The sequence below is a fragment of the Xiphophorus hellerii genome, chromosome 8, assembly GCF_003331165.1.
Source record: "Xiphophorus hellerii strain 12219 chromosome 8, Xiphophorus_hellerii-4.1, whole genome shotgun sequence".
NCBI lineage: Eukaryota > Metazoa > Chordata > Actinopteri > Cyprinodontiformes > Poeciliidae > Xiphophorus > Xiphophorus hellerii.
Window position 1 is genome coordinate 23,928,106 of NC_045679.1, and position 26,840 is coordinate 23,954,945.

The window sequence follows — 26,840 nt, forward strand, 5'->3', positions numbered from 1 at the left end:
GTTGCATTTTGTGTATCCACAGAGCAGCAGATGGGTCATCCGAGCATGATTATTTTAGGTGGGGAGGGGGTAAACTCTCGCTGGCGGACGTGGAGATTATACTGTGTGGTCTGGAGGCCAAAATAATCACTCCATCATCTGTAGCTCAGTTTATTATTCTAGAGATATCTGCTCAAACCCTTTTTGCCTGGCTATTTGAAAACCCAACTTGTAGAACGGAGCTCTTGTTTAAGAAAAAGCAAGTTTTCTGCATTTCGAGTGGCTCAGAGAGGACATCAGAAGTGTGATTTGGGTTTCCATAGGCACCACAGCAATAGTTTGAAGTTCCTACTTTGCTGATTGTTTCAACATCATCAATACTGCTGTGTGCCATTCTTGTTCCTCTTTTGACTGCCTGCTGAACACTTAAAGGGGCCTACTCTTGTACAAAGCTGCTTACAGTTTCTATTAGTACAGACAGGATAGTATGGGAGTATTTCTGCAAGCAATCTCTCTCTCTCTCTCTCTCTGCCTTAATTAGGCCACCCACATTCACGGTCATGAGCCTCACATGGTTTCTCTAACATTTTCAGACTGTGTACACTAAAAACATGCAACGATTGGCAGAAAAGAGTGAATACAATAAACTTGCAGATATGCTTACGTGCCACCCCCCAGTGCTTGGCTCTTTTCTTGTGGATTGTCTTTGCCAACCCTAAATACAATGAAATGAAAATGGAATCATCCAGATTTATAGAGATTTGGGGGAAAAGCTGGGGGGAAATGGGAACATTTACAATATGATTTACTAGTCTCCTCCCACTTACACAATTGTTGCTGTATTTTATTGGATTTTCACATGATGAAGGTGTTAGGACTATATACAGAGATGTGCTGTGAAGACTACAGAGGTTTGAGAATTGTCAAATTAGGTGCTTTGGTTAATAAGGTCTAAATTAAACTTTTTGGCTAGACTTACAAGCTTTAAGTTACCCTGAACTTTAAGCTTTTTTTTTTTTAGGTCTATCTATCTACCTACCTACGATATAGAAATAGAGATAGACCAGAAAGATATATATAGAGAAAAGTGTGTCATGACACTTTTACTTGTACAAATTCACATCTACTCCCTGCCACGCAGAATCTGCTACTGCATTTTAAACCCTCTCATAACTTCCGAAGGTAATAATAATATTGCTTTGTGCTTCTTGCTTACAATGACAATGGCGCACAACTTTGGGGCTACGAGTTGTAGTTATGTAATTTCTATACGCGCTCCATGTTGCCTACGAGAGTAAAGTAGAAGGGGGGAGTGTCGGCTTTTGCGGGAACCGGATTGGTCCAATTCCATGACGCCATTGGCTGACAGCTGTTTCGACCAATCAGCGTCAACGCCTGCTCTCGCCCCTCTTCGGCCAAGAAGGGAGGGGATGGGGGGAACGTTGAAGGGAACATTTGTTCGGGACGGGGAGCTGCGCCGTTATGTCGCCTGGCTGCGTGTGTCGTAACACTTTGTTCTAGTCCTTAAACCGGATTTAGACCGTCGCGGGAGACTCGTCGTTTTCAAGCAGGCAGGTAAAGGATGTGTTTGGGCTTCCATTCGCTGGTAGTTTTTCGAAGTTGAAAGCCATTTTGCGTGGAGGGAGGAGGAGGACTCACTGGAATCGCTTGCGAGAGGATTGCATACTCACTCGGTAAGTGCCTGCTCTTCGAACTCCCCAAGTTAAACTAGCTAAAGTCTTTACGCCTAGTTCCTATTAGCAAAAGTCGAATATCTATGTAGTTAATGTTTCTTAAAAGGAGTTACCTTGCGCTCTTGCTGTTTTCTGTCGTTGCTTAACTTTCATACCTAGCTTTTTTTCTCTCTCTCTCTCTCTCTCTCTGTCTCTCCCTTCATTCTTCTTGCCCATTTAGCTAGCCAACTACTCCATTAATATTTTTTTTTTTTTGCAGGCGATTTCGGACTCTTATCCAAAAGCACACCGGTTTGCCTGCAATACGTTTTTGCACACTATCCAGCTGGTGTTTTCTAGATTAGGAAGGCGATAAGGCACATGTGAGAGGAACCGTGTGTGATAAATGTTAGCCGTGCAGCTCTGCATGCCACAGACAGTAAAGAGGAGCCATTAAAAACCGGTTCATGGTAATAACGCAGTCTGGAGTGCAGTGAATCACTCACTTTTAAGACGCTTATCTTCTTGGCAGATGACAACGTCTGCCCTGGAGATATTTCAGTGGCACCAAAAGAAAAAAAAATAAAAACAACACACGTGCATATAAAGGATTTTTTTAAAAAAACAAAATTTATTTCTAACTTGTCTATTTCTTTTTAAAAAAATCAAATGATTTCTATCCTTTTTACCATTTCGCAAGCAAAACAAAAACTTCCTTACCCTACTTTGTGTGTGGGATGCTTATGCAAATCAGATGAAATCTTCATTTGCATTTTGTACAACTTTTGAAGACATTAGACAACAACCCTTTATGTGCTTGTTGTGGGAACCGGGGTACATGCAGTAAAATACAATTGGAAAAGAATAAATCTCGATAGCTTTCACAGAAAACTACACATCATCCGTATGTACAAAACAAAGACGGTAAAGAAACTTAACTGAATACATTATCTTGACATATAAAAAGCAATAATTTATCTTACCTCTGTAAATCTAAAGTACATTTTACTTTATGTGCCCCTTCAATAACTGTATCAGTGATGTTTGCTCCAATAGCTCTTATTTTATCATCCCACACACATTTATCTATGTCCAAACAGCCCTATCTAGATATGTATATCTACAGTCTACTATAGATAATGTAAGGAATCATGGTAGAAATCCTACCAACATTTTTGAACAATGCCACTTTGAAAATCTTGAAATTCTCCACATATTTGCAAAAATGTCAGAATGCCATAATTCAAATATGTCTACCCATACTCTAAAAGGCTGTAAGTTTCCTTTGTCGCAATTAAAGTGTAAATGTCAGAGAAAGTGCTAGAGTCATCAGCTTTTTTTAAATTTATTTTTTATTAATCTGGCTGCAGGATGCATAGTGTAATGCAGCCCTCCCCCTCCCCCACTTGTTGCTGGCTGACAGTAGGCTCCTAGGCTTTTAAAAGCGTCAAATTTGGTGTCTTTTGGAGACGTTTCTGGCTGAAGCTTGTTCATATACAATGTAGATGATGCATATTTATTTAGCAGCTATGCAGATGTTTTTTTTCCACAATGGGATATTTAAGCTCAAATCAACTGAATTACAAAACATACATCAAATACACATAAAAAAAACATCATACATGAAACGTGGGAGTTAGAAAGAGGTTAAGACCATCAAGCTGGGTGTGTATGTTATAGATATGCTGAGCATGAAAGAATAAAAAAATTGAAATATACTATCCTACTCAAGTATTGTTTATGTATTGGCTGCAGTTAGATTTCTCGTGCAGCTCTTATAAAATGTAAACCATAAAACAAAAAGCTACTGTATGTGTCCAGTCTTTAGCAGGGTCACCGGTCAGTACAGTCATATTTCAGCATTCACAATGTTTCAAAGTTTCAACTCCGGCTCCTTCACATCTCAACTGATTTAGACCAAGAGGCACAATCATTTTAGACTGTTTTTATTTGCCCCTAACTCAGTACAAGCTCTTCTTGGCACAGCTAATAAAAACAGTTTGAGACTGAATACAGTAACTTCCTGTACTTTTCAGATTTTTAAAACATTTTTTAGCTTAAACACAAGATTTTACATCCTGTAAACTTAAAAACCCCATTTATGTAAACACTGTAAAACCGTGGCGCATTTATCAAACTACGAAGAACCTCGCGCTGCATTTGCCTCTTTAACCGCCACTTTTACGGTTTCTCAGACACTTAGCTAAAAAGGTTACGCTGCGCACGCGTGACGTTGGCTTGAGCCGTCTGGTGAAACTGTGACCCAACATGGCCTCTCCTCTCAGCTTTCAGGTCTGGATAGGCACGCTCAGCGTCACGGCTGCGGGCCGTTCACTGATGGGGTGCGCGGCGCGCGGTGACGCACGAGGAGCGCAGCAGAGCGTCGACGTCAGACCGGAGCTGTGAGAGAATGAAGACGAGCTAGACGACCTTCGTCTCTGTTCAGTCTTCAGTAGCCAAAAAGTCACCAAGAAAGAAAAAAAAAAACAACAACAATAAATCGACCCCCTTTCAACATGAGCGTGGAAGGATACCAGTACAGAGCGTTGTACGAGTACAAGAAGGAGCGGGAGGAGGACATCGACCTGCACGTGGGGGACATCCTGCTGGTGAGCAAGGGAGCCCTGGTCGCCCTCGGTTACAGCGACGGCATGGAGCAGCAGCCGCAGAAGATCGGCTGGCTGCCGGGCTTCAACGAAACCACTCAGGAGAAGGGCGACTTCCCCGGGACGTACGTGGAGTACGTGGGGAAGAAGTGGGTCTCGCCGCCGACGCCCAAGCCGAGGCCGCTCAGACCCTTACCTGTAGCTCCAGGTTCCTTCAAGGCAGAGGACTCCGACTCGGATCAAGGTGAGCTTCTGTTTTTTAACGTACAATTTTGAACTTCAACTTGAACTTAGCCCTGAATGAGAATCCAAAAAGAGTGAAGCTCAGGTTGCCAGAGCGACACTGCCTCTGTGGATATCATCCATTTTTCTCAATCTCCATCGTGGGAGATTGGAATTTCCTTATCAGCGCTAAGAAAAAAGCTCAGATCTATGGATCTGGGCACGTTGAGGCAAGCTGGTTTGTAAGTGGAAGCAAAAAGAGGGAAAAAAAGAGAAATTCTTTAGTCTTTTTGTTTAAACAGGTTCCCTTTTGTGTGTTTTTTGTTGTTGTTGTTTTGTTTTGGTGAGGTATCGGGACATTCAACCAGTCATAGGCTCTTCTCAGAATTTTTTTTGTTTTTACAAGACTCTGAAAAACAGAGATAATAAAACACTAGACTGATTTTAATGTAACTATAACCTCCCAATCTTTTTTGTTGCTTTTCTTCTTTCTTAGCAACTGTCAATAATTGGTATTTTATGCCATAAACTTAAAGCAATAGTGTGAAATATGCAGATAGGTTTTTTTTTTAGGAACATGTTTCTTCTAGTTATAGAAAAGCAGAGACTGACAATGTTGTGAATCAAACTCACTTGTATAACGTCTGAACGCCAATTTATTCCAAATTTTGCCACAATGCTGACTTGAATTTAGGTTGAGTAGCATGATGCTGCCACCACCGTGTTTCGTCTGCAGCCAGAAGTTTACTTAATTTATTTCTAATATCTTCACGGGGGGAAAACCCCCCCCACAATAATTCTAATGCCAGAAAAATCCAATGAGTTATCTCATTATTTAGTCATTGCGTTTTCAGTCCTCTTAACTGTGTTTTAGTCATTTGGTGTGTCTGGTTTCATCCTGCGATCCACAGAGTGCGAACGACGAAGCAGCAAAACCACAAGTGTCGAATATGAAAAGCTTGGGACTTTTTTTTTTTCTTCTTTTCCTAAGAAAAGAAAGCAAAATGCAGCACAGAGTGTCCGTTGTTGGACTGAATTTGTGGCTATCGCAACAACACAATGTCACCGATTGAGCATGTGAGGAGAAAGCACCCAGTGTTCGCCATCAGTCCAACCAAAACCAACACAAAAGGGACATTTTCCTCTATTATTCTCCCCCCTCGTTGCTCACTTTCCTACCTGGTTACTTTCAGTTTCTAGTTGCTTTATAACTGAAACTTGCACAGTTTATTTGTTAACATTAGAAGTGTTCGTAACATGATGCAAAAACTCAAAATCTTACCATGTGTGGTTTTTTTTTAATATATATGTCTAGTTTCTACTTCAAATATATATTTCAAATACTATATAAATAACTTTTCAGCAGCTATAGGAGCTCTTTTTAAGTCAATAGTTCCTCAATATTGATGAAAATCAGGAAGATTATTTCACCTACAGCAAGACATTTTTCCCATGAGTGAAATGCTATCACTTTTTCATCAATATTAAGATTTTTTTTTTTACTTAAAACAAACTGATGCATCCTACTGAAACATTACTTTTCAGTTAGCTTTCTTATTTCAAGTGTGCTAAGATATTTGGAAAAAAAAAACCCCAAAAACTTTGTAAGATTTTATGTTTCGGCAGTGTGAGGGGAGGGTGGGGGGATGCGCCGGCCGCAACTATGAAGCGCAATTAAAACCGGTCTCTGCTTTTTTCTTTTTGAAGGAGGCGGCGGCTCAAACTCCGCTGCGCACCTAAAGAGCCGCCAGCAGTTGCCAGGTTTCCAGTTTCTGCTCTTTTTGTGGTGCGATTGTGAAATTCTTTGCCGGGTTGCGTTTGGGGGGAGGGAGCACGGTGTTTGAATGGCTGCATCGCAGGGCTGAGCCTGGAGCGAGTGGAGAATTTTAGCGCAGGGAGAAGAAGAAGAAGAAGAAAAGTCTCTGTGTCCCGGGCGAGGAGAGGAACGGGGAGGGGAGGTGCCGCCCTGAGGTTGGTGGGGAGGGGGGGGGGAGCAGAGCGAGAGCGTTGTGCTAGAAAGGAGGAGGGGAGTAGGGCAGCCAGAGGGGGGGCTATGGGAGGAACCATGCTCAAGGGCTCTTTGAAGAGGGTCCTGTTGCTCCCAGAGTGTTTGTGATTTATCGCCCACCACTGAGGAGATCCAACTCCCTTCCTCCTACACCAGTTTTTTTTTTCCCCCTTCTTCTTCTTCTTCTTCTCCTTCCTTCTACTCCCTTTTTTTAATGTTTTCATAGCGCCTACAGTCAGCTCTGCGAGGGCAAAGGAGGTGGAGAGTTGAGGCTTAGAAAGGGGGCCTCTCTTCTCTGAGCCACGGGGGGAGGAGGGAGTTTACATGAGTGCAGCAGATGTGGAGAGAGGAGAGGAGGGCAGGGCTGGGAAACTATTCCGGCTCATTCCAGCTCACTACCTCTTTTTTTTTTTTCTCTCTCTTCTCTCTTTGTTTTTTTATAAACATTAAAGTGTTGCTCCTTCGCCAGGGCCTCTGAGTTAAGACAACATGCATGTGTTTGGGCCCGCCGAGTGGAAGGAACACGGAGTGGTCTGACGCGTAACCTTTTTTTTTTTTTTTCAAAGGTCACCACCGAAATTACATATGAATTGTTTAGGCAACACCCATATTTCTTTTTTTTTTAACTTCCTAGTTCTCAGTTTTGGTGTAAATGCTGGAGGACAGTGATTGCTTGCTGCTCTGCATGTTGTCACAAGATTCAGCGGGCATGCTCGGGCTTGTTTGAGGAAATATTCGACGCTGTCTGTCACATTGGCACATTACCAAAACTATCTAAAAAAAAAAAAAGAAAAGAAAAAGCCCACGAGTTTCATTTGTGTTTATTGAAAAAGTTGCTAAAAAGTGCCACTGAAGGGAGCTGGTGGGTGTTTGGATGGGTCGGTCCTCCACATAGCAGCAGATTGAGCTAATGCAGCTCTCCTTCTCTGGGCCTCTTTAGCATTCAGCCTGACATCTGCTCCATTCAACACAGTCACTTTATTTTTTATTAATTCTTGTAAATTATGGTGTTTATTGACTTAGGCAGTGGCTATATTTTTTTCTCCCCCCCCCGAAGGAAAAGTCACACATTGTTACCATCATCCAAGTCAGTAGCAGATTGAGAACAGCACACGGTCCTGGTGTGATCTTTGCTGTTGTTGGTGCAGTAATGCATTGTGTTAAGTGGTGATTACAGTAACAGTAATCACTGTTGCGACCAGAAAATAAAACGTTAACTCTCACCTCGGCAGCTTTACACTAGCGGATAACTAGTTTTTCTGATTTATTCTTTGCTATTTGTAAGAAATAGTTGATTTTCCTTGGGCTGAAGGGCAGTATTATGTAAAATTGACTTTTTTTGAACTTTATATCACGTTATGACGTTATACCAGCCCTAAAAAAACAAAAACATATTGGGAGTGTTGCTATGAGTCTTTCTTGGATGTTTGAAGAGTCCTTGAATCTCCCGTGGCAACCATTCGGGGTTGACTAAACGTTTTGTCTCGCCAAACATCGCCTTTCTCCACAAAGCTCCGCCCCAGAGCTGCAGTTTCCAAGCGCCCGAGCTTGAGGACCACTTCCCCACTCTGCTCCTTCAGACTAGCCAGCAGCAATTAGCAAACAACTGGTGGAACTTTGCATGTGCTGAGTTCATTATAGGAGCTACATTTCAGTGAAACACTGGTAAAATGTTGTTAAATACTTAATGGAGTAATGTCGGGATGACTTTCTGAAGGCGGTTTGTCAGAAAAAGCAGGAGCTTCTTAAAGAGACAGAAGCCCAATTTCAAGGTGTTTTAAGTCACATTTTATATATACATTATTTTAATAAGAACTGAAAGTAACACTGGTAATTGTTTGCGCGATAAAATAGCACTATGTGCTTGAAAACGCATAACACCGGCCCTTTAAGTCTTTGGAATGTTGGTAGATGTTGGCTTACGTCCTGAGAGTCTGACTGTGATAAATCCGTTGGACTCCAGCTGGATTTAAATGTATTTTTGACTCCTCCCTGTTTCCGAGATCTGATTAGAACAAAAACATGTTTAATAAACGTTCATCTTATCCTTTCAGTGTTTGCTGAACTGCAGTGAACTGTACTAACATGCTAACACGGTTACGTTTGTTACGTTCCCTTCTAGGAACACTTTCACATGAACCCATTGTGTGTCGAAACTTCTGCCCTGGGCTGTAATGTAATTCTGAAGCGCAATAAGATCACCGCTGTAAATGTAATATTTTCTCTCCACCCACCCACCCCACCAACAACATACACACACACACCCCCGCATGCACACACATGCCACCAAATTGCATTAAAGTGCAAATCCACTCAAGACATAACATGGAATCGTGTGCATAGCCGTTTCATTACCTGATTGTGTGCAAGGACTGAAGTCTGAATTGGCAAATCTTTACCGGAGTCAGTCAATATCTGAAGGAAGGAGAGGAAATGAAGCCTGGGACAGTGTGGGTGTGTGTGTGTGTGTGTGTGTGTGTGTGAGAGTGTGTTTGGTGGACTTGGAAGGAGAGCAACAGGACAGAGGTCAGATTAGAGCAAGACGATATCTGGAAGATACAGAGAAGCTCCACCAAAACGGTTTATGCATAGCGCTAAAACGGACATGCGTTGCATAAATGCTTATATAAAAAAAAACAACTTCCGCTCCTTCTAAACACTTTTATTTTCAGCCCACATGTTTTCCTTCCTCCCGTTGGCTCACACAGCATTGCACACTTCTACTGAATGCACAGGCTTGTAGCCATTAGCGCGCAGCAGCAGCATGCCCCTTCAGCACGACTCAGAGGCAGCAGGTCTTTTAAAAACCGTTGTGGTCGAACAAAACATCGAGATTATAGCTCACTCTGTTGCTATAGAGCTGTAAAACCAAGCTGCTATCTGATCTGACGCTGTCGGGTATGACTGTCTAACGTGTATACCAGATGGGGTTCTAAACTTGTGCAAAAACGTAATAAAATTTGTGTCTTAACTCAAAAACTGTTGGTATTAACAGGAAACATTGGTATCAATGCATTCTGGGATATATAGCCCTATTATTCTATTCTTCTATTTTAAGTAAGACTTTTTATGGTGGATTTGGCTTTAGAAAAATAGTCATTAGTGGTGAGTCTTCACACACACACACACACGCACACAAAGGGTTAATTTTCACCCTCTAGCAACGATCTTCTTATTGGTTCTTCCTTTTCTTTTGCATTGCATCTTCTCTCCACCAGGAGGAGACATTGTCTGCCTTTAATATCCTCTACTGTGCATCACAGTAGCATCTTTTTTTGTGGTTAAAACAGATTCTAAGCAGTATGTTCCATGTAATATTAGTTTCCAGTGAAGTCTTGAACATCTTTAAAAAAAATGTTTTTTGCACAGCCGGTTGTTTCAGCTGTTTGCACTGGTCCTCTGATTTCAACTCCTGAGTCGCAGCTCGACCTCTTCCAGACCAGGAGGAACCTGAAAATGGTAGTTACCAGAGCAGACTCTCTAAATTTATCCCAACTAGTGAGCTATCTTTAGTGAGTTCACGGCTCCCTCTGCCCACAGTCTGCATTTTGTTCGTTGCAGACATACCACTTGAGCCGGTGAGATTGTACCCCCACCAAAACCCCCTGTTGCAGCACACCGCAGCTCTACGAGTGGCAGCTGCAAAGACTTCCTCAGTCCGTCTGTCTTTCTCACTGACTGCTGATTGACTGAGGCCAAGCATGCACACTTGTAGAGGCATGTTTAGGAGGCCACCGTCGCCTTGCTATTCTTTTCCACATTGCCGCAGAAACAGTCTCTCTTGAAAAAGCTACATAAAGTTTCATGCCGTGCTGCCATGCAACTATTTAAGCTGTCTGAATACACAAGAAAATGGTCTCTTCTAGTTGAACTAACAAAACCTGATAAGTTTAGCAGTTAGAATTTATGCATGAAGTGAACTGAACTAACTTTCAGTTCAGTTTGGTTCAGTTCTAAAGCACCGACTTCACAAAAACATGTCACCTAAACACACTTTACAAGACAAACAGGTTACACTAATACAGTGGTTCCCAAAGTGTGGGGCGTGCCCCCTAGGGGGGGCGCAGTGCCATTGCAGGGGGGGCACGGGAAGCGGAATGGATGAACGAAAAAAATAAAAATAAAACAGTTACACAAAAGTGTTTCAATGTGAAGATGGTTTGTAGTGTGTTTTGTTGCAACCTGAAGTGTTAAATAAACTTCAGTGGAGTTTGAAAACAAAATATGTGTATAGGTTTTTGTCTGGTTGAACGATGTGTGTGCCCAGTTGATTTTTTTTTTTTTTCCTTTTGGGGGGGATTTTATTGTAATCCACAGGGGGGCCCAGAAAATCTTTGGGAACCACTGCACATATCTATTATACTGAATGTGGGAATCAAATCCTATTTATTTCATTTATACAGGTGAAGTGAAATAATGTTATATAACATAATGCTTTATTTATTATCCGTGAAAAATCTCGAGTCATTTACAAGAACAACCTGTTTCATACATCACAAGTATGGTCCACGTTGTCAAAAAAAAACAATAATGTGACCTACTTAACACTTCCAAAAATCAACATTATACATTGACATTATAAATTATGCATCAACAGAAGGATTTTCACCACAGAAGGGTTTACATCAGATAATTCAGTTCTCTGTCTACAGAAAGCCAGTTTATGGCACCGATCCGTCCTCCTGAGCAAAGACGTCGACACATCAAAGCAAACAGTCGTAAAAATAATAAAACCGGTTGTGTCTGTGCCCTGGGACAATTTATTTTGCCAGTACAATTGTCAAACTTTAAATAAACAGAGCATATTATTTGCGTTTCCCTGGTTACAAGCCATGCCCAGCACAGGCTTGTCTATCATCGGATCGTCTGAGGAATCGTCGGCGATTGCTCAGAGCATTTCTGCCATGTTTTGCCTCCCGGACACTCAATACATTTCTACGGATGCCAGAACCGTCATGCCGTTGACAGTACTAAGAAGCAACTCTATCTCCAGTCTGTGCTGTGCCACTCATGCCCTCCCACTCCCCCCCCCAATAAACACGGGACCCTGGATCACCTTGAAGATCCGTCTTGTTGCGGCAGTCATCGCCCTACCTTGTCTGGAGCAGACCGGCAGATCTGTACGTAAAAATACGCAGGAAAAGCGCATCTGCAACTTTGATTGGAAGGTTTTTGGATCCCTGCTTAAGCATTCAGCGACTCATTCTCCTCTTTTGATCTGTTATTTTTATGGGTTTGATCTGAGGGAAAGCAGCCGGGTTAGGGTTTCCTTTCCCGGAAAGACGAGGTTGGCCGCGGGAGGAGATCCGTGTTGGATGTCTTGTTGTTCGGGGGGAGGAAGGGGGAGTAGCTTACACTTCCAAGGTGAGAGATGGCGGCACCGCATGTCTCCCATCTTTATTTAGGGAAACTTTGCTCCATCTAAAAGTTTGCTACTTCTCCGAACCCTCCGCCCCCTTGCCTCCCCCGTCCCATTGGTTTTGCATTTCCAGTAATGTCTTCCAGATGACCACTTGTCCTCGACGAAGGTTTGTGTGTTATGTGGTCAGAGGGACTTGAGTAATCCAGTTTCTTCACACGCAACCCACCAGCCCCTCTGGTCTCAGGATGTGGATTTGGTCGAAGCCGTTCATTATTCGCTCGATTGAACCCCCCCTTCCTTCCCGACCCCCTCGCGTTCGTTGGAAGTAAGCAATGCTTCTGTGATAATTATCATGCATTACTGAGAGCTGCACTTGTTCGTTTTCTTCTTTTAAAGGCAGATTTTTTTTAATTTACTTTTTTTTTTTTTTTTTTTTTTTTTTAGAGGGGCAGAAAGGAAAATACAGTTTGGAGAAAGGTTCCATTCACCGACTCAGAGTCTCGGTGTTGAAACAGTCGAGCCTTTCAGAAAAAATCCCTTTTTACTTTTTTTTTTTTTCAAAATACGCCTTTACAAAATCCAAATAAAAACCCCGGCCAAATCCTTCATCCTTTCATGTCCGCACCTGGCTGCAAAGTTCTAAAGGCAAAATAAGTAAAGAACTAAAATACCCAGAGACCTGGCTAACCTCATGTCACAGGATATTTGCTTAGTTCCTTAACCCACCAAACCCTGACTTGAGCGCTCAGCCCCTCCTGCTCTTGAATCAGACTTTTCTTTTCACCTTTTGAAAGGCGCTCTCCGGCCATGTACCTGCCGCCTTTGAAGCCTCAGAGTGGTTTGTTGGTCAAACACCTGAGCTGGTTCAGAAGAATTGCCTCCATCTGATTTATCTGTATTTTTGTCGTCGTTGTTGTTTAGAGTGTCGAACGTCATTTTTCTTGGGAGAAATTAAACTGTGTCGCCACAATAAAGACTTCCTTGCATTTTTCTTAGCTTGACACAGAGTTGTGAGAAGCCTTTCTGAAAACGCAAGTGTGAAAACTGCAGGAATAACCCCAACCTCGCATAACGGAGAAACAATCCATGAGTGTGCACCTTGAGAATTACTGCGCCTACTGAAATCCCCTGAGAGCTTATGTGTTTTCAGTCAGAGAGAAACGGTGCCTCGCACAATTATTGCTACGCCTTGAACACGCAACCACAAACTTCGATGTATTTTAGGGGATTTCATGCAACAAAGGAGAGCATTTACAGCGAAAAATTGCAATAACTTTGGAGAAGCTGCAAAGAGCCACAAGTCTTGTGCAAATCCTTTATTGCTGAGAGTAAAGCTGTTAAAAGGACTATTAGAACGTCTTTATTCAGGTTGTCGCAATCCAAATAAATTTTTCCAGCTGATCGCTGATCTTTAGGGCTACGTTTACACGAGGCTGCTGCCTCGTATTATTTTAGTCACCCTAGACTAAACCATGCTTGTCACATGTGAAAGGTCTGTTTGATATGAAGCCACTGATTTTAATATTTCCCTCTGTTGACCTTTGTCTCCTCAGGCGTCTGTTTGGCGGACTTGACAGAGCAGTTTTTCCTCCCTGAGACCGCCCCGCCCTTGCTGACCAGACTCCTGGAAGCTATCGAGAGGAAAGGTGAGGCTGCCATGACAACCCGCCTTCCCTCTCACGTCCCAGTTGACTCTGTCGATCGGTGACCAGTTTGGCAGAACCACAAGGGGTGACGTCAGTGTTCTTCTTTTGACAGGTGCGGATAACCCAACTCTGTATCGCACGTTCACCGCTGGAGGTGGACTCGAAGTCAGGCAGTATTATGATTGTGGTAAGAATGGTTTTATTTTGTTTTGTTTTTTCCACTCCCCAATCAGCTCGAGTCTGTGTGTGTGTGTGTGTGTTGGTGTGTGTGTGGGTGTGTGTGTGTGTGTGAACCTTGTAACGTTCCAGTCAGCAAAACGAGACCAGTACACACACAGAGGAAGTTTCAGAAAATAAAAGGGGTTTTGTGTTTGCACACACATGACGTTAGCGACTCAAAGAGCTCGCGGTTTTCTCACAAACCGAGCCGCTGCGTTTCAGATCCTCCCGCCGCCGAGCTGGACCAGCTGGAGCTGCCCGCCCTGTGCGACGGCCTGCGCAGGTACCTGCAGGATCTGCCCCAGCCCGTCGTCCCGGCCGCCCTCCACGCTCAGATGGTCCACGCCGTCAAAGGTGAGAGCCGACCCAACGTCGCGTTCATTCGCTGCGCAGACGGCCTCGAAGCGTGGCGCGTGAAACGCTGACGTGATGTCCCCAAACCGTACAGCACGTTCTGTGAGATGGAAAAAAAAACAACCCACAAACAACTCCTCCGCTCTCCACTTCTTCTTTTGGGTTCTTTGGGTTCTTGACTTCATCAATTGAAAACATGCAAAGTTCAAATCATGCATGCTTCTGCCCTGCTTTTTGTCTTTAACTTTGAATGAACTTTTCTGCTTTTTTTTTTTGCAAAGCAAAGGGAAGAAGAAAAAAGAAGAAAAGTCGCACCTCACTGCGTTCTGTTGCATTGTGTTCTGTTGCATTGCATTCTCTTGCTGTCACATGGCCAGAAACAGGATATCTGTGGTTAATAGGAACTAAAACAAGCCTGAAAGTTTATCTCTGCCATCTCCAGGCAGCCAATCACCTGCTAGTGTACCTTACGCTCATTCTCAACCGCACACTCTCTCAGCGGTTTCCAAGACAAACTGCATGACTGTTTTTTTTTTCTCTCTCTCTCTTCTTTTTTTGTTCCATCTCTTCATTGTCTGAAGATCACGCTTTCATTTCGTGTCGCTCTTCAGCCAGAGACGCTCCCAGTTGTGTTTCATCTCATTTTCTTTTGACCCAAACAAATTTTTTTTTGTCCCCCCGCCCCCACCCCACCGACAGAGGCAGCGAACCCCGAGGATTGCGCCCAGTTGCTGCGCCGCATCGCCAGCTCCCCGACCCTGCCGCCCCAGTACTGGCTCGCCCTGCAGTGTCTGCTCAGGCACTTCTCTAGAGTCTGCCAGAACGCGCCCAAGAACCAGCTCAGCGCCAGATCGTTGGGCGAGATCTTCAGCCCCGTGTTTTTCAGGCAGCAGCCCACCAGGTGAACATCACTCGTAGGGGAAAAAAAATAAAATAAAAAATCCAGACAAATTGCATTTGAGACTTGACCTTTAACCCCCCACACCTGCCCTTTTCTCCCCTCCCACAGCTGCGAACCCAGTCTGGATGCTTTCATTAAGATCATTGAGGTGCTGGTGACCAGCGAGTGGAGCGAGAGCCAAGCAGCTCCAGGTACCGACTCCGGTCATCCATCATTTACTAACTTTACATCGGACGCTCGCACTTTGCGTCGCCTCTTTTAGAGATGGGCGCATTATTTATTAGGCGGTGCAGAACGTTAAGCTCCCCGTGGGCATTACACTGCTGCACAACTCTTGACTGAGAGCTGAGCTATTAATAGCTCCGCTCGAAGCGCTGGGACCTGCAGCTGCAGCAGGCTGCAGATTGCAACATCTAGGTGCATTTGAATTGAAAGTGTCAAATTTTCTTGCAGGATTTCAATGCAGTTTTGAAAAATCCAGCTGTTATTTTGGAGGTTTTTATTTTTTATGAGTCTCGTTTGGATTTCAGTGCATCCAGATGTTTTTCTAGCAAAATAAGGAATAATTCTCTCCTCAAATTCTGCTTTTCCAATCTGTGTAATGCAAAGTAATCCAGGCAGAGCGTAAATGTTTCATATTTTTCAGTTTGATCAGACCTGAGCTTCTTCTGATGCCTAAAAAACAGAAAACTCATATGAAACGACCCAACTGCCAGCGGTTCTTACATTTCCTGAATGCTATCAAATCTGTTTGAGGAATAATTTAGCAATTTTAGATTGAAGAAAGTAACTTGAGATAGGAAGTTTAGTGTTTATGGAGGGTTTGGTCACAGCTGAGGTGCTTCCAAGCATGCGTCATCACAAACTTGCTTTTTCTGGATGTCAGGGGGGGGGTTTTTGTGGGTTTTTTTTTTTAAAATAATTTTAACCGGATTAAACCAGTTTGCAAACTGTTCTGTGATTTTGCGCTTCGTCTGTCTGGGTCTATTTTCTCACGGTCAGCCTGGAAACTGAAGTTAAATAGTTGTAAAGTTTCGGCGGTGGTCTGCTTCGGGGGGCTGAAAGAGAGAGAAAGAGCTGCTGTGGTAGGAGGCAGCAGTGTGTTGCGTGTGACACTTATGTTTTTACAGGGCTTGTTAAAAGCGCTGTTGTTGGCTCGCCCCCGGACCATAGACTGACCGTGGCTGTTAAAACATTTTTATTACCTGTTGGGGCTATTTATAACACGGCTGTGCTTAGACTGGTCTCTGCTGTCAGTAATTTGCACCTGCAAGAGCATTTTGATGGACGGATGGATGGAAATGCTTTTTGTTCCCCGATTATAGATTTATATTTGGAAGGTCGTAGGGTTGAAACGATTAGGATATTGTATAAAGAAACTGTCATTTTTTTAAATCCAACTAATCATTAAAATTATTGATAGGATAATGGATTACTAAAAATAATTCTTAGCTGCAACCCCGAAAGCTAGGCTAGGGTTGTTGTTATAGCAACAACCCTAGCCTAGCTTTCAATAGAAACCTTTTCAAAATACAAACCTATTGCAAAAATAATATATAAAAAAGATGCCAAAATATGATTCTCACAATAAAGTGGATTAGTTAAACACATTTAAAAACAAAATCTGATCAAAATGCCTTACATATTGGCCAAATATTTTCTGATATTTCTCATGTTTTCTGATATTTAAATCAGGAAATATAAGCAAAATTAGTATTACCTAGAAATTAGTATCAATTGTTAGCTATATTTTTTCATTTCTATATACATAGATTCAAGCAAAAAAATAAAATAAAAAAATAGAATAGATGGCAGCTAATTTGTTTTGCCATACTTAGCAATCTGGTAACTATTAGCTTAGTTGGGCTAGCTGCTCTGCTACTTGTAGCATGCTAGCTTTAGCTTTGAAACAGCGCTGTCGCATGTTTTTGGGACCAGAAATATTTTCAGATGTCCGGTGTTCTGACTATCAGTCCTACCTCGTCAGACTTTTCTGCCGTAGCACGGACAGATGGCCAAGTCTATCTGTCAGTGCTACGCGTCCAAAACTGCTACCGTCATGTGGACAAACAGAAAACTATAGCGGGTTGTGTTAATATTAAATATATTGGATAACATTATTTGAGTGACGGGACTGAAGTGGAAGCTTAGGAGTTATGCTTAGCTTAGCATTGGAACAATGTATATACATGACGAAACCACAAGAAGATCACTTCCTTCATCTGAATATTCTACCCGTTTAAAATGAAAAGCTTTTACTAGAATATCCTACCTGTTAAAAAATATTTTAAATACAGAGGTGTAAGAATAAAACGGTGTCAGACAGGGGAAACAGGTTTTTATTGGAATTAAATAAACCGCAGCTCTTTTTTTGCGCATTAATCCGTTGTATGACAAACTTTAAAAATGCAGCGCAGCCACAACGTGTCCACCGAACTGCGCAGGTCATTGTGTTCCTGAAATGATAGGATATGATTAATATACACCAATATTGCACGGCTGTTACACAGCTTCAATCTCACAACTATTTCGCAAAGTTTAATAATAATAAACTAAAATATTTTAAAATATAGGGACAAAATAGCCCAAAAAACAACGTCCTGATTAACCGCCAAACAAAGACTTGTTTACAGCAGCAACGACTTTGAAAAACTAAAGCCATTTATGAGCCGCCTGTCATGTAAAGTAAAAACATAAAGTAATACAGCAGCTTAATGAAAGCCAGGTATAAAATAAATTAAATAAAGCTGACCTTAATCTGCGATGAAATAAAACACATGAAACAAAGCTTCCACAGGTAGGACGTATTTATAAGAAATCTGCTGAGTAAGCAGTATGTGACGTAGCACCGATGTGCCCATGCGCATTACCACAATGTAAGACGGATATACGGGTAGCACAGATAAACAGAACAAGGGTTTTGTCTCATTAGCAATAGCATTTTACCCCCAAGCTGACTGCTGGTCTGCAGAAACAGGTGGGGGAGGGGCCAGCACCCCTTTTTTTTTTTTTTTTTTTTACTCTTTGCTACAGAAAGAGTTTGAGCGGTTCAGCTCGACACAGCCGAGAGCCGGCCGTCAGCGGCCCGTCTGAAAGCACATGACCCGCTCAAACCTGGGCGCTCAGGTGCGCCGGGCTTCAGTCATCTGGCTCATGCAAACACCGAGACGAGGGGAGCCTGCTTTGTAAACACACATGTTCGGATTGTGTGTGTTTTGTGAATGACCTGGGTCTGTGTGCGTGTGTTTAAGGGTGTCTGCATGCCTCCTCCCAGTTACTGCTGGCCTATTTTAAGTAAGCGTCAAAAGGCCCACTTAGATTTGGTTGGCTGGAAAGTCGGCCTGCGCCACAGAGCGCTTCTTATTAACTGAAGACGGCCCCCCACCCCACCTAACCTAACCTCCCCACCGCCTGGATATCCACATGTCCTGCCTCCTCAAACAGCTCAGTCAGCAAATATTTGAAACTTTTGCAAGTTAATCATAATACGGAACGCCCACCCCATTCGTCCTCTACAAACATGTAGGAGAAAAAAAGAAGGGAAAAAAAAAAAAAAGAGGGAGTGACCACAGAAACCTGAGACTCTGGATTCAGGGCGACACCAGAGCAGCTACTGCTAATCATTAACCATCCGCCTCCACGTGAGCAGGCCTCAGGCTCGGCTCAGAAAAGGAAACGTTGTGGGGGCCGGGAGGAGGAGCAGCAGCAGCAAGAGGGAGGGGAGGAGGAAGAGTCGGAGCAGAAGCTGAGCGCTCTCAGTCAGACGGAGCGGGGCGAGCGAGTCAGTCACACACTCGGCCCGGTCGCACGCAGCACCTGCCCAGAGGATTACCTGGATTTCATTAAGAAAGCGCGCAGAGCCGCAGCTTTTTCAAAGAATTAAAACGAGACGCATCCTCATACCGGAGGAAGAGGAGGGGAGGGGGACCAGCCCAAACTGTGAATCGGAGCTCCGTCGAACTGGATTTAATGCAACCTGTGGAACTGAAAGAGACGCTTCAGAAGGGACTTTTCATCCGCTGAGACATGCACAACTTACAGCGTGAGTTTGACGCTCTTACTCTGAAACTCCAGGATGCATCTCTACTTTTAACCTGCGAACTCTTACAAAAAAAAAAGAAAAAACCCACAAAGATATAATTTTATTTTTTCTTTTCTTTTCTTTTTTTTTAAAGAAGCCCAATCGTCACTCAAACCTGCTTCAGGCACACGCCTGCATAAGTAACTCTCCGGTCCACACTGGCTCTAAAACCCTCGCATTATTTTTAGATGCGCCGTCTCGAGAGAGAGTCTAAATAATTTAAAGCGTAAAAGGACTCTTTACCCGGCCGAAGGTGCGCTGGCGTGAGATTCTCACAGGACAGGAACCTCGAGCGAAAACTGCTAGATGGAATTACTTTAGTTTCAAACAGGAAAGCAAAAGTTGGTTTTTTTCACTTCCGACGCTGCTAACTGAGGCATGGATACAGAAAAACAATGCTGAACTAATTAAAAAACGTTTCTTTAAAACAAAAAACCCCAAAAAATTTACTTTATAACTGCAGCAGTACAGTACACTCAAATAACCCAACAGCTTCACAGGTCAAATATGAGATTTGTTCAAATGAACTGCAACAAAAATGTCCAAATGGTTCAGAAAATGCAATTAGGAATACGAAACATAATGTAAAATAAATCATAAATCATAAAGTCGCTCAGACCACAAAGCGTAGACGTAGACGGAATAGATCTGCCCGCGTCCGCATTGTCACAATGTCTAATCTAGAATTCAGTTTTGGCAATATTGGGACCGATTCAGGTATGAAGTAATGTTACCTATTAGAATTGGACTTATTTCTGTAGAACTGTTTGTCACAAAAGTTAAGTTTCTTTCAGCCAGCTGAGTGGCAGTGTGCGGCAACAGGTGTGGGGGAGAGCAGCAGATCTTACTAATCATACTAGTTGTACTTCGTTGTTTTGTTTCAGGCTCTCATTTATTAAACTAATCGCTCTCTTCTTGAACATCCCTCACTTCTTCTTCTTCTTCTTCACAAATCAGTAGAATCTCCTCTTAGCAAATCTGGCCGTATGAAAACCGGCTTCCCTCTGAAGCTCTAATTCTCTACCAGGAAGCTGCTCCTATTTTAACATCGCTAAGGAAACCTGGCAGGCTGTCTCCGTCACGTCGAGTGTCATGCTGCGGGATTACAGGACGTATTTCAGAACCCCGGGTTAATGCTGACCACGGGGGGGGCTGGAGGAGGAGGAGGCCAGGCATTATGATTCAGCTGCGTACGTGCTGCAGCAGCAGAGCCGGCTTTGTCCGCGTGCCAGCAGTGGGACGGGCCGAGCGTCCGCGCGACACACGCGGGGAGGAGGGGCGAGGGGCGCGAGCGAACCTGCAGGAGAGCAAGTGCACAGGCTCGGCAGAGGGAGACAGGGATGCGCGAGGGAAAGCATGAATCGAGCTGCAGGAAGCTTTTTTTTTTTTTATTTCCTTTGCACTAGTTTAGCTGCAAAGCGGAGAGTCTGATCCCATTCTGCTCAGCAGCAGCGCTGTAAAGTATATCGGCAGGAAATACACTCGGAGAATGACCTCATCGCTCTCAGGAAATGAAAGATGCAGGAGCGGTTGGTGACTGACCCCCCTGTGTGATTGGCTGCGGTGAGTGATGTAACACGTTACCGAGCAGGCTGCCTCTTAATGGCTTTTTGGGAATCGTGCGATTTTAAAAGTGTTTCTGCCGTGGAGAGAACGAGGAGTCTGCGTCGCTGGGGCTGCTGCTGTTTCCTTTTGCTTTTATTAAGTCTGGTTTGTGTTTGAGGAGGAGGAGGCATTTCTAGATGAGGTGAGACGCTCAGACCCGCTCTGTTCTGTTTTATGCAATTATTGTTTGTTACTGCAGAAGGCATCTGACAAGTTAATCCTGCTATTAGTTGCAGGCGAGAGATGTTCCGCAAGGTCCGCCGCCGCAGAACGGTTGATGCAGTGCAGACTTGTGGGGTTAAAAATAGCCACCTACCTTAGCTCCAGTCTCTGCTAGGCTCCGTTGGCTTTGACTTTCATAGATTTATTGACTCTAAACCTTTAGAGCAGAATCAGGTCATCCCACACCAAAGCCCCGGCCGAAGGGGATACGTTCGCCGGCGACGGCTGTAGATTTCAAACTTGGGTGCGTCGTCTGTTTTCAACCGTTTGTTTTCCTCCGTGCGCATCGCTTTCTCAGAAGGATGCGCTCCCGCATTTTGCAGCGAGGAATATTTATAGGCGGCCTCCTTTCTTGAATGAAATTCATTCTGCCTGACTCACGCTCCGCTCCGTCTCTCCTCCCACTCTCTCGCTGTCGGGAGAGAAGGCAAGAGTTTCATTATCCCAGTTTGATGAATTGGGGCGGAGAGAAAGAGAGGCATGAGTGAGAGCTAATAGGCCTGCAGCCTGATTTGCCTCGAATAGCAGAAGTCGGGGAAATTAAATTTTGCTGCCGAGACGCCAGGAATTCAACCTATTTATTTATTTATTTTTTTCCATTTTTGCTCCAACAGCTCTACCTCCAAAACCACCCAAGTCCACAGCTGTGACTAACAACGGTATGAACAACAACATGGCTCTTCAGGACGCCGAATGGTACTGGGGGGACATCTCTCGGGAGGAAGTCAATGAGAAACTGAGGGACACTGCGGACGGTACGTTTTTGGTGCGGGACGCCTCGACTAAAATGCACGGAGACTACACTCTGACGCTGAGGTGAGTCGGACCGTCCTCCTCCGTCTTTCTATCCTTCCGTCCCACTCTTGGTTTAACTCTTCTACCGTCTTTGTTTGCTTGCAGGAAAGGAGGCAACAACAAGCTCATCAAGATTTTCCACCGCGACGGAAAGTACGGCTTCTCGGATCCGCTGACCTTCAGCTCCGTCGTGGAGCTCATCAACCACTATCGGAACGAGTCGCTGGCTCAGTACAACCCCAAGCTAGACGTCAAGCTGCTTTACCCGGTCTCCAAACACCAGCAGGTAGGGAAGCTAGCCCACTGGATTGTCACAGCGCTTCCCCTTTTTGACGGGAACTTAACCGCAACTCTGAAATCCGTCATCAGGACCAGGTGGTGAAAGAAGACAACATCGAAGCTGTGGGGAGGAAGCTTTGTGAATACCACCAGCAGTACCAAGAGAAGAACAAAGAATACGACCGTCTGTACGAGGAATACACCAGAACGTCACAGGTGAGACGCAGCCTCACTCCCGACTGGCATCGGTACTTTCACCACGGAATTTGGATTCTAAAACCGCTCTTCATCTTGCAGGAAATCCAAATGAAACGCACAGCGATAGAAGCCTTTAACGAAACCATTAAGATATTTGAGGAGCAATGTCAGACGCAAGAGCGGTACAGCAAAGAGTACATCGAGAAGTTCAAGAGAGAAGGCAACGACAAGGAGATCCAAAGGTGAGGACGCTACGGAGATTAGTCGTTTTTAGCTCGCCTTCGTCTTTGGGGTTTTTTGCGCTAACTCGTCGCTTTTGTTCACAGAATCATGGGTAACTACGAAAAGTTGAAATCGAGGATCAGCGAAATCGTCGACAGCAAGCGCAGGCTGGAGGAAGACCTGAAGAAGCAGGCGGCGGACTACAGAGAGATCGACAAGAGGATGAACAGCATCAAACCCGACCTCATCCAGCTCCGCAAGACCAGAGACCAGTACCTCATGTAAGTACTTCGCGTCAAGGGTTAGGGTGCTCTTATCGAGGTGCGTTGTAACCTTGACATACCTTGATAGATCTGGTCTTTCTTTGTGTCTTATGTGCATCTGCTTCCTGTCCGACAGGTGGTTGACACAGAAAGGAGTCCGACAGAAGAAGCTCAACGAATGGCTAGGAATCAAGAACGAGAACACCGAAGAGTAAGTCCCCAAGTCCGAACGACGCAGAAAACGTTCCTCGACAAGAAAACGTCACTCCCGTCACGACTAACGTTCTATCGCATCTTTGGTTTTCTTTCAGTCAATACTCGATGGTGGACGACGACGAAGACCTCCCGCATCACGACGAACGCAGCTGGAAACTGGGCAACATCAACCGGCTCCAGGCCGAGGCCGTGCTCCAAGGCAAGAGAGACGGAACATTCCTGGTTCGGGACAGCAGCAAAGCAGGGTGCTACGCCTGCAGCGTTGTGTACGTATCCATAAAGCTACGATTATTGTCGTGATTAGATTTCCCAACAAGTGGGTGACCGTTTGTCCTGCCTCTCCGTCTCTCCGCAGCGTGGAAGGCGAGGTGAAGCACTGCGTTATCAACAAGACCCCGTCGGGCTATGGCTTCGCCGAGCCGTACAACCTGTACGGCTCATTGAAAGAACTTGTACTCCACTACCAGCACACGTCTTTGGTCCAGCACAACGACTCTCTGAACGTGACGCTAGCATATCCGGTGTACGCCCAGCAGAGACGGTGAGGAACCCCCAAACCCTGGACGTTCCCCTCTCCGCACGGACACACAGGTTTACGAACCTGGCTGGAGCCGGAGGAGACGACGTCTTGGACTCCTTGAGCAAATACGAACGATAAACAACGGAACGGACGCGCTCCGACGCTCGGACTTGGAAACCGGAGGAAAAGGACGCAGTAAAGCCTGAAACATTTCAGTGACTTTGCCGTAAAACCTGAGGCGAGTCTGAATGTAGACCTCTTTATTTCTCTTTTTGTTTTTGTGGGAGCACAGAATCTAGCGGAAACTGCTGAGCTCTCCAAGAGGAGGACGTCTGAGGCCTTTTCCATATGGTGCTTGTTCGTTTTTTCGACGCTTTACCAGCCGGAATGTTAAACCACAAAGTCAAACCCTTGAAACGGAACCGTACTCACCGGCTACGACTTGTTTTGCTTTGTTGTTTTCCTCGCACCATCAACGTGCATTTCTTTCTTTCTCCTCCTTCCTCTATGTGTGTGTTTGTGCGGACTGTCCACGTGACCAAAACTCACAGAATCGGGAGACCGTGCGACGCTGGACGGCCGGAACACATTAGCTTGTGTTTTTTCTGCTCGGCAGCAGACCATGGATCAGCTGAAAATGTAGCAAAATGGCACTTTTTTCTTCTTCTTTTTTTTTTACACATAATTTTTGTTTTTAAATGGTTTGATTTAAAAAAAAAAAACTCCTACGAACTTACAAGAGCAGAGTGGAGACGGTAAAGAAAAAGCCTGCAGCCTTGTCGCTGTCGAGCTTTAGAGTGCAGAAACAAACTTGATCTTCAAGGTGTCGGACGAGGCTGAGACTATGAATGGACTTACTATTTCATGTACAGTTGTGAAATTGAGCAAAGTCGTGAAACGAAGCGCACCGCACCAAAAAGGATCAGTACCTGTTGAGTTCTCTTCTGATCAGCTATGCAATTCTTTCTCCATTTGTACTTAAGAATTGTTTAACTGTTGCAAACCCACAATATAAGCTTGTTTTACCGCTTGAAAAGTATCTTTTCCTGTGTAAAAAAACAAAACAAAAAAAAAAAACATCCAAGAGAATATTTTTTTTTGTTGTTGTTGTTTCAAAATGCCAAGCTACAGTACAAAAACGCTTCTGATTTTTAAAAGAATAATAATAGAAACGTACACTTTATTGTAAACGACTTTAACAGCTGGTATACAGATGGAAAAGATGAGTATTTTATTACCTTTTTTTTTGTTGTTGTTTTTTTTTTTTTTTTTGCTTCAAACTAAAGTTCCTCTCAGGCAGAGCCTTTTGAGTGTTTGAGCTGCTTCAGTGAAGAGTGCAGAGCGAACGAAGCCCGTGTTGGAGGAGCAAGTCGGAGAACGGTGCTGGTTGGGATTGTACGACCCCCATATCGCCGCCCAAACAGCAGTAGAGATTTATTTTGTTATAAAATAGATATGTTCCCATATGAGAGAATAGAAGATCAATTTACATTTTACACTTTGTATATTTTTCTGTATCAGAAAATGTTTACATGGGTGGATCAGCTCATTTCAGAAACTTAATTTTTTGTTCTTTTTTTTTTTTTTTTTTCATATTTCAAAGTTGCACCGCGCAAAAAAAAAAAAAAAGTGGCGCGAGCCCAAAATAAATAAATAAAAAAAAAAACGGCAACAGCTCAACTACAGTTTTCCTTCCTCGTTTAAAAAAAAAAAAATCTTTTATTTAAAGTTCATATGAGAAAGCGGTACACGCCCAAACGGACCCAATCGGTGTGATGCGTTTCATAAAATCTGAACGTGCACGCACGCCGAGTCACAGCTGTCGAGTTGAAATCTTAACACAAATGAGCTGGGAATCCAGAATGTGATTGTTTCTATTTTCACCATGACGACGAGAGTCGGATGATTTACCTCCCATGTTTCTCACACACACACACACACACACACACCCCTCCAAACCGGCAGCGGCGGCAGAGGCTGGGTGTAAAGCTGTGTTTTCCCCCTAAGACAGGAAACTGTTTCTGCGACGGTACACGCAGTTTTGACCAAACTGCTCATCTGAAATTTAATTTCTTTGTTTTTAAGCACATTTTGAGTTTTATCACATTTATAAAAGTACTAAAGACATCTATAATATGTCTAATTTTATTTACCTCAGAACAGCTGCTGGCACAAACCTTTTATGTCATTATTGTTCCCTCAGATCACAGCCATCATGCGCCGTCTCTGCCTCAGTGCCGGGTTGTATGATTGATTTGATTTTATTTGTTTTCCTGTTCATCTTGTGTCCCACACATGATTGGATTGATATTTGCCAGTGTTCCTCAGTTTGGCTTTGAATCTGTATTGGGCTTTGTTTAAAAAAAAACAACAAATAAAACACTTTAAAAAAAAAAAAACACGAGTATTTAATTTATTTGCTGAATGAACTTTAGTGTGAAGATCAGGAGCAGCACGCTGAGGTAAAATGACATTGTGACTGTGCATTGAAGATGATATAATAAAAAGATTAAGTTTAGCATAAAATACTGTTTAAAACTCTTGTTTTAACTACAGTCCCTGGAAATAATGTAAAAAGACCCAAATATGCAAAAGAATCAACACAGGTTGTGTTGAATCAAGCTAAATAAATATAGTAATTAGCATTACTATAATCAAATCAATAATGACATTTTGCATTGGTAATCCAGAAGGGGAATAACTGTTGACATGCCATTTCTAAAATAATTGTCCTTGTTCAGTTGTGCCTCAATATGCGACCATTCCTGCATGAAGTTAGCTTGTGCTTGAATTAGTTGGCGTAGCGTAACGCTAGCTCGCGTTAAGCGTCAAAAACTTAACGCGTTTGTTTTAATTAAGATACGAGTCGGTTTGTTCCTCTCCGGACTTTTATTAGACGCACCGTCACAGGTGGTCAGAACTAGGAAACGTCTCAGCTGCTCATGTCTTTGCTCTATGCCTCCAGATTTACGTCAAACGAGATGAAAGTGTTGCCTTCTTCTTTCATGCTTTAAAAACGAAACAGGTGATCCAACCTGAAAGAAATGATTTTGTTGCAAGTAATCAAATTAACATTACCTAAGTGATTAATACTTATTTGTCAAACTTCATGTGTTTATGAAGTTTGACAAACTTAATTTGATTACATGTAACAAACTAACTTTTTTTTTTTCAGTGTGGTTGAAACGTTGACATTGCTGGGTGTCGCAACAGGACAACGAACTCAAACACACGCTGACCTTTCGGAAAGCCCTGACCTCAAATATGCTGAACATCTGTGGACCAGGAAACCTGCCTGGCTGGAAATGTGACCAAGGAGTCCGGAGGCAAAAGATTAGCGATATTAGCTTCAAGTATTTTGGTTAATAAAGCGATGCTACTTCTAGATAGCCCCACAAAAATAGCATGATTTAGCATTAAACCAGGCTTACACATACACACACTGGTATTCTTTGAAGTCCCCTGGACC

General features: G+C 43.5%; 1 protein-coding gene across 3 annotated transcripts; it reads left to right on the plus strand.

Annotated features, from left to right (window-relative positions):
- The first annotated feature begins 1,400 nt into the window (after positions 1-1,400).
- On the plus strand, positions 1,401-25,073 carry pik3r1 (phosphoinositide-3-kinase, regulatory subunit 1 (alpha)). 3 transcript variants are annotated; one of them, XM_032569271.1, is made up of 15 exons: positions 1,401-1,673; positions 3,938-4,502; positions 13,404-13,496; positions 13,609-13,683; positions 13,938-14,069; positions 14,769-14,970; positions 15,079-15,161; positions 21,493-21,694; positions 21,779-21,959; positions 22,043-22,168; positions 22,250-22,392; positions 22,477-22,653; positions 22,772-22,846; positions 22,947-23,117; positions 23,207-25,073. In XM_032569271.1, exons 2-15 carry the CDS (start codon positions 4,169-4,171, stop codon positions 23,394-23,396), a joined length of 2,184 nt encoding a protein of 727 aa, XP_032425162.1. In that variant the 5' UTR covers positions 1,401-1,673; positions 3,938-4,168; the 3' UTR covers positions 23,397-25,073. The 3 variants fall into 3 exon arrangements, with proteins under 3 accessions (XP_032425162.1, XP_032425164.1, XP_032425165.1); XM_032569273.1 differs by lacking the exons at positions 1,401-1,673; positions 3,938-4,502; positions 13,404-13,496; ... (2 more) ...; positions 14,769-14,970; positions 15,079-15,161 and adding an exon at positions 17,725-19,012; XM_032569274.1 differs by lacking the exons at positions 1,401-1,673; positions 3,938-4,502; positions 13,404-13,496; ... (2 more) ...; positions 14,769-14,970; positions 15,079-15,161 and adding an exon at positions 19,138-20,614.
- The last annotated feature ends 1,767 nt before the right edge of the window (positions 25,074-26,840 follow it).

Coding starts and splice junctions, on each gene's coding strand:
- pik3r1 (XM_032569271.1), top strand. CDS start 4,169: ATGAGCGTGGAAGGATACCAGTACAGAGCGTTGTACGAGTACAAGAAG. Junction 13,497..13,608: donor GGAAGCTATCGAGAGGAAAG/GTGAGGCTGCCA, acceptor TTCTTTTGACAG/GTGCGGATAACCCAACTCTG. Junction 14,971..15,078: donor TTCAGGCAGCAGCCCACCAG/GTGAACATCACT, acceptor CCCCTCCCACAG/CTGCGAACCCAGTCTGGATG.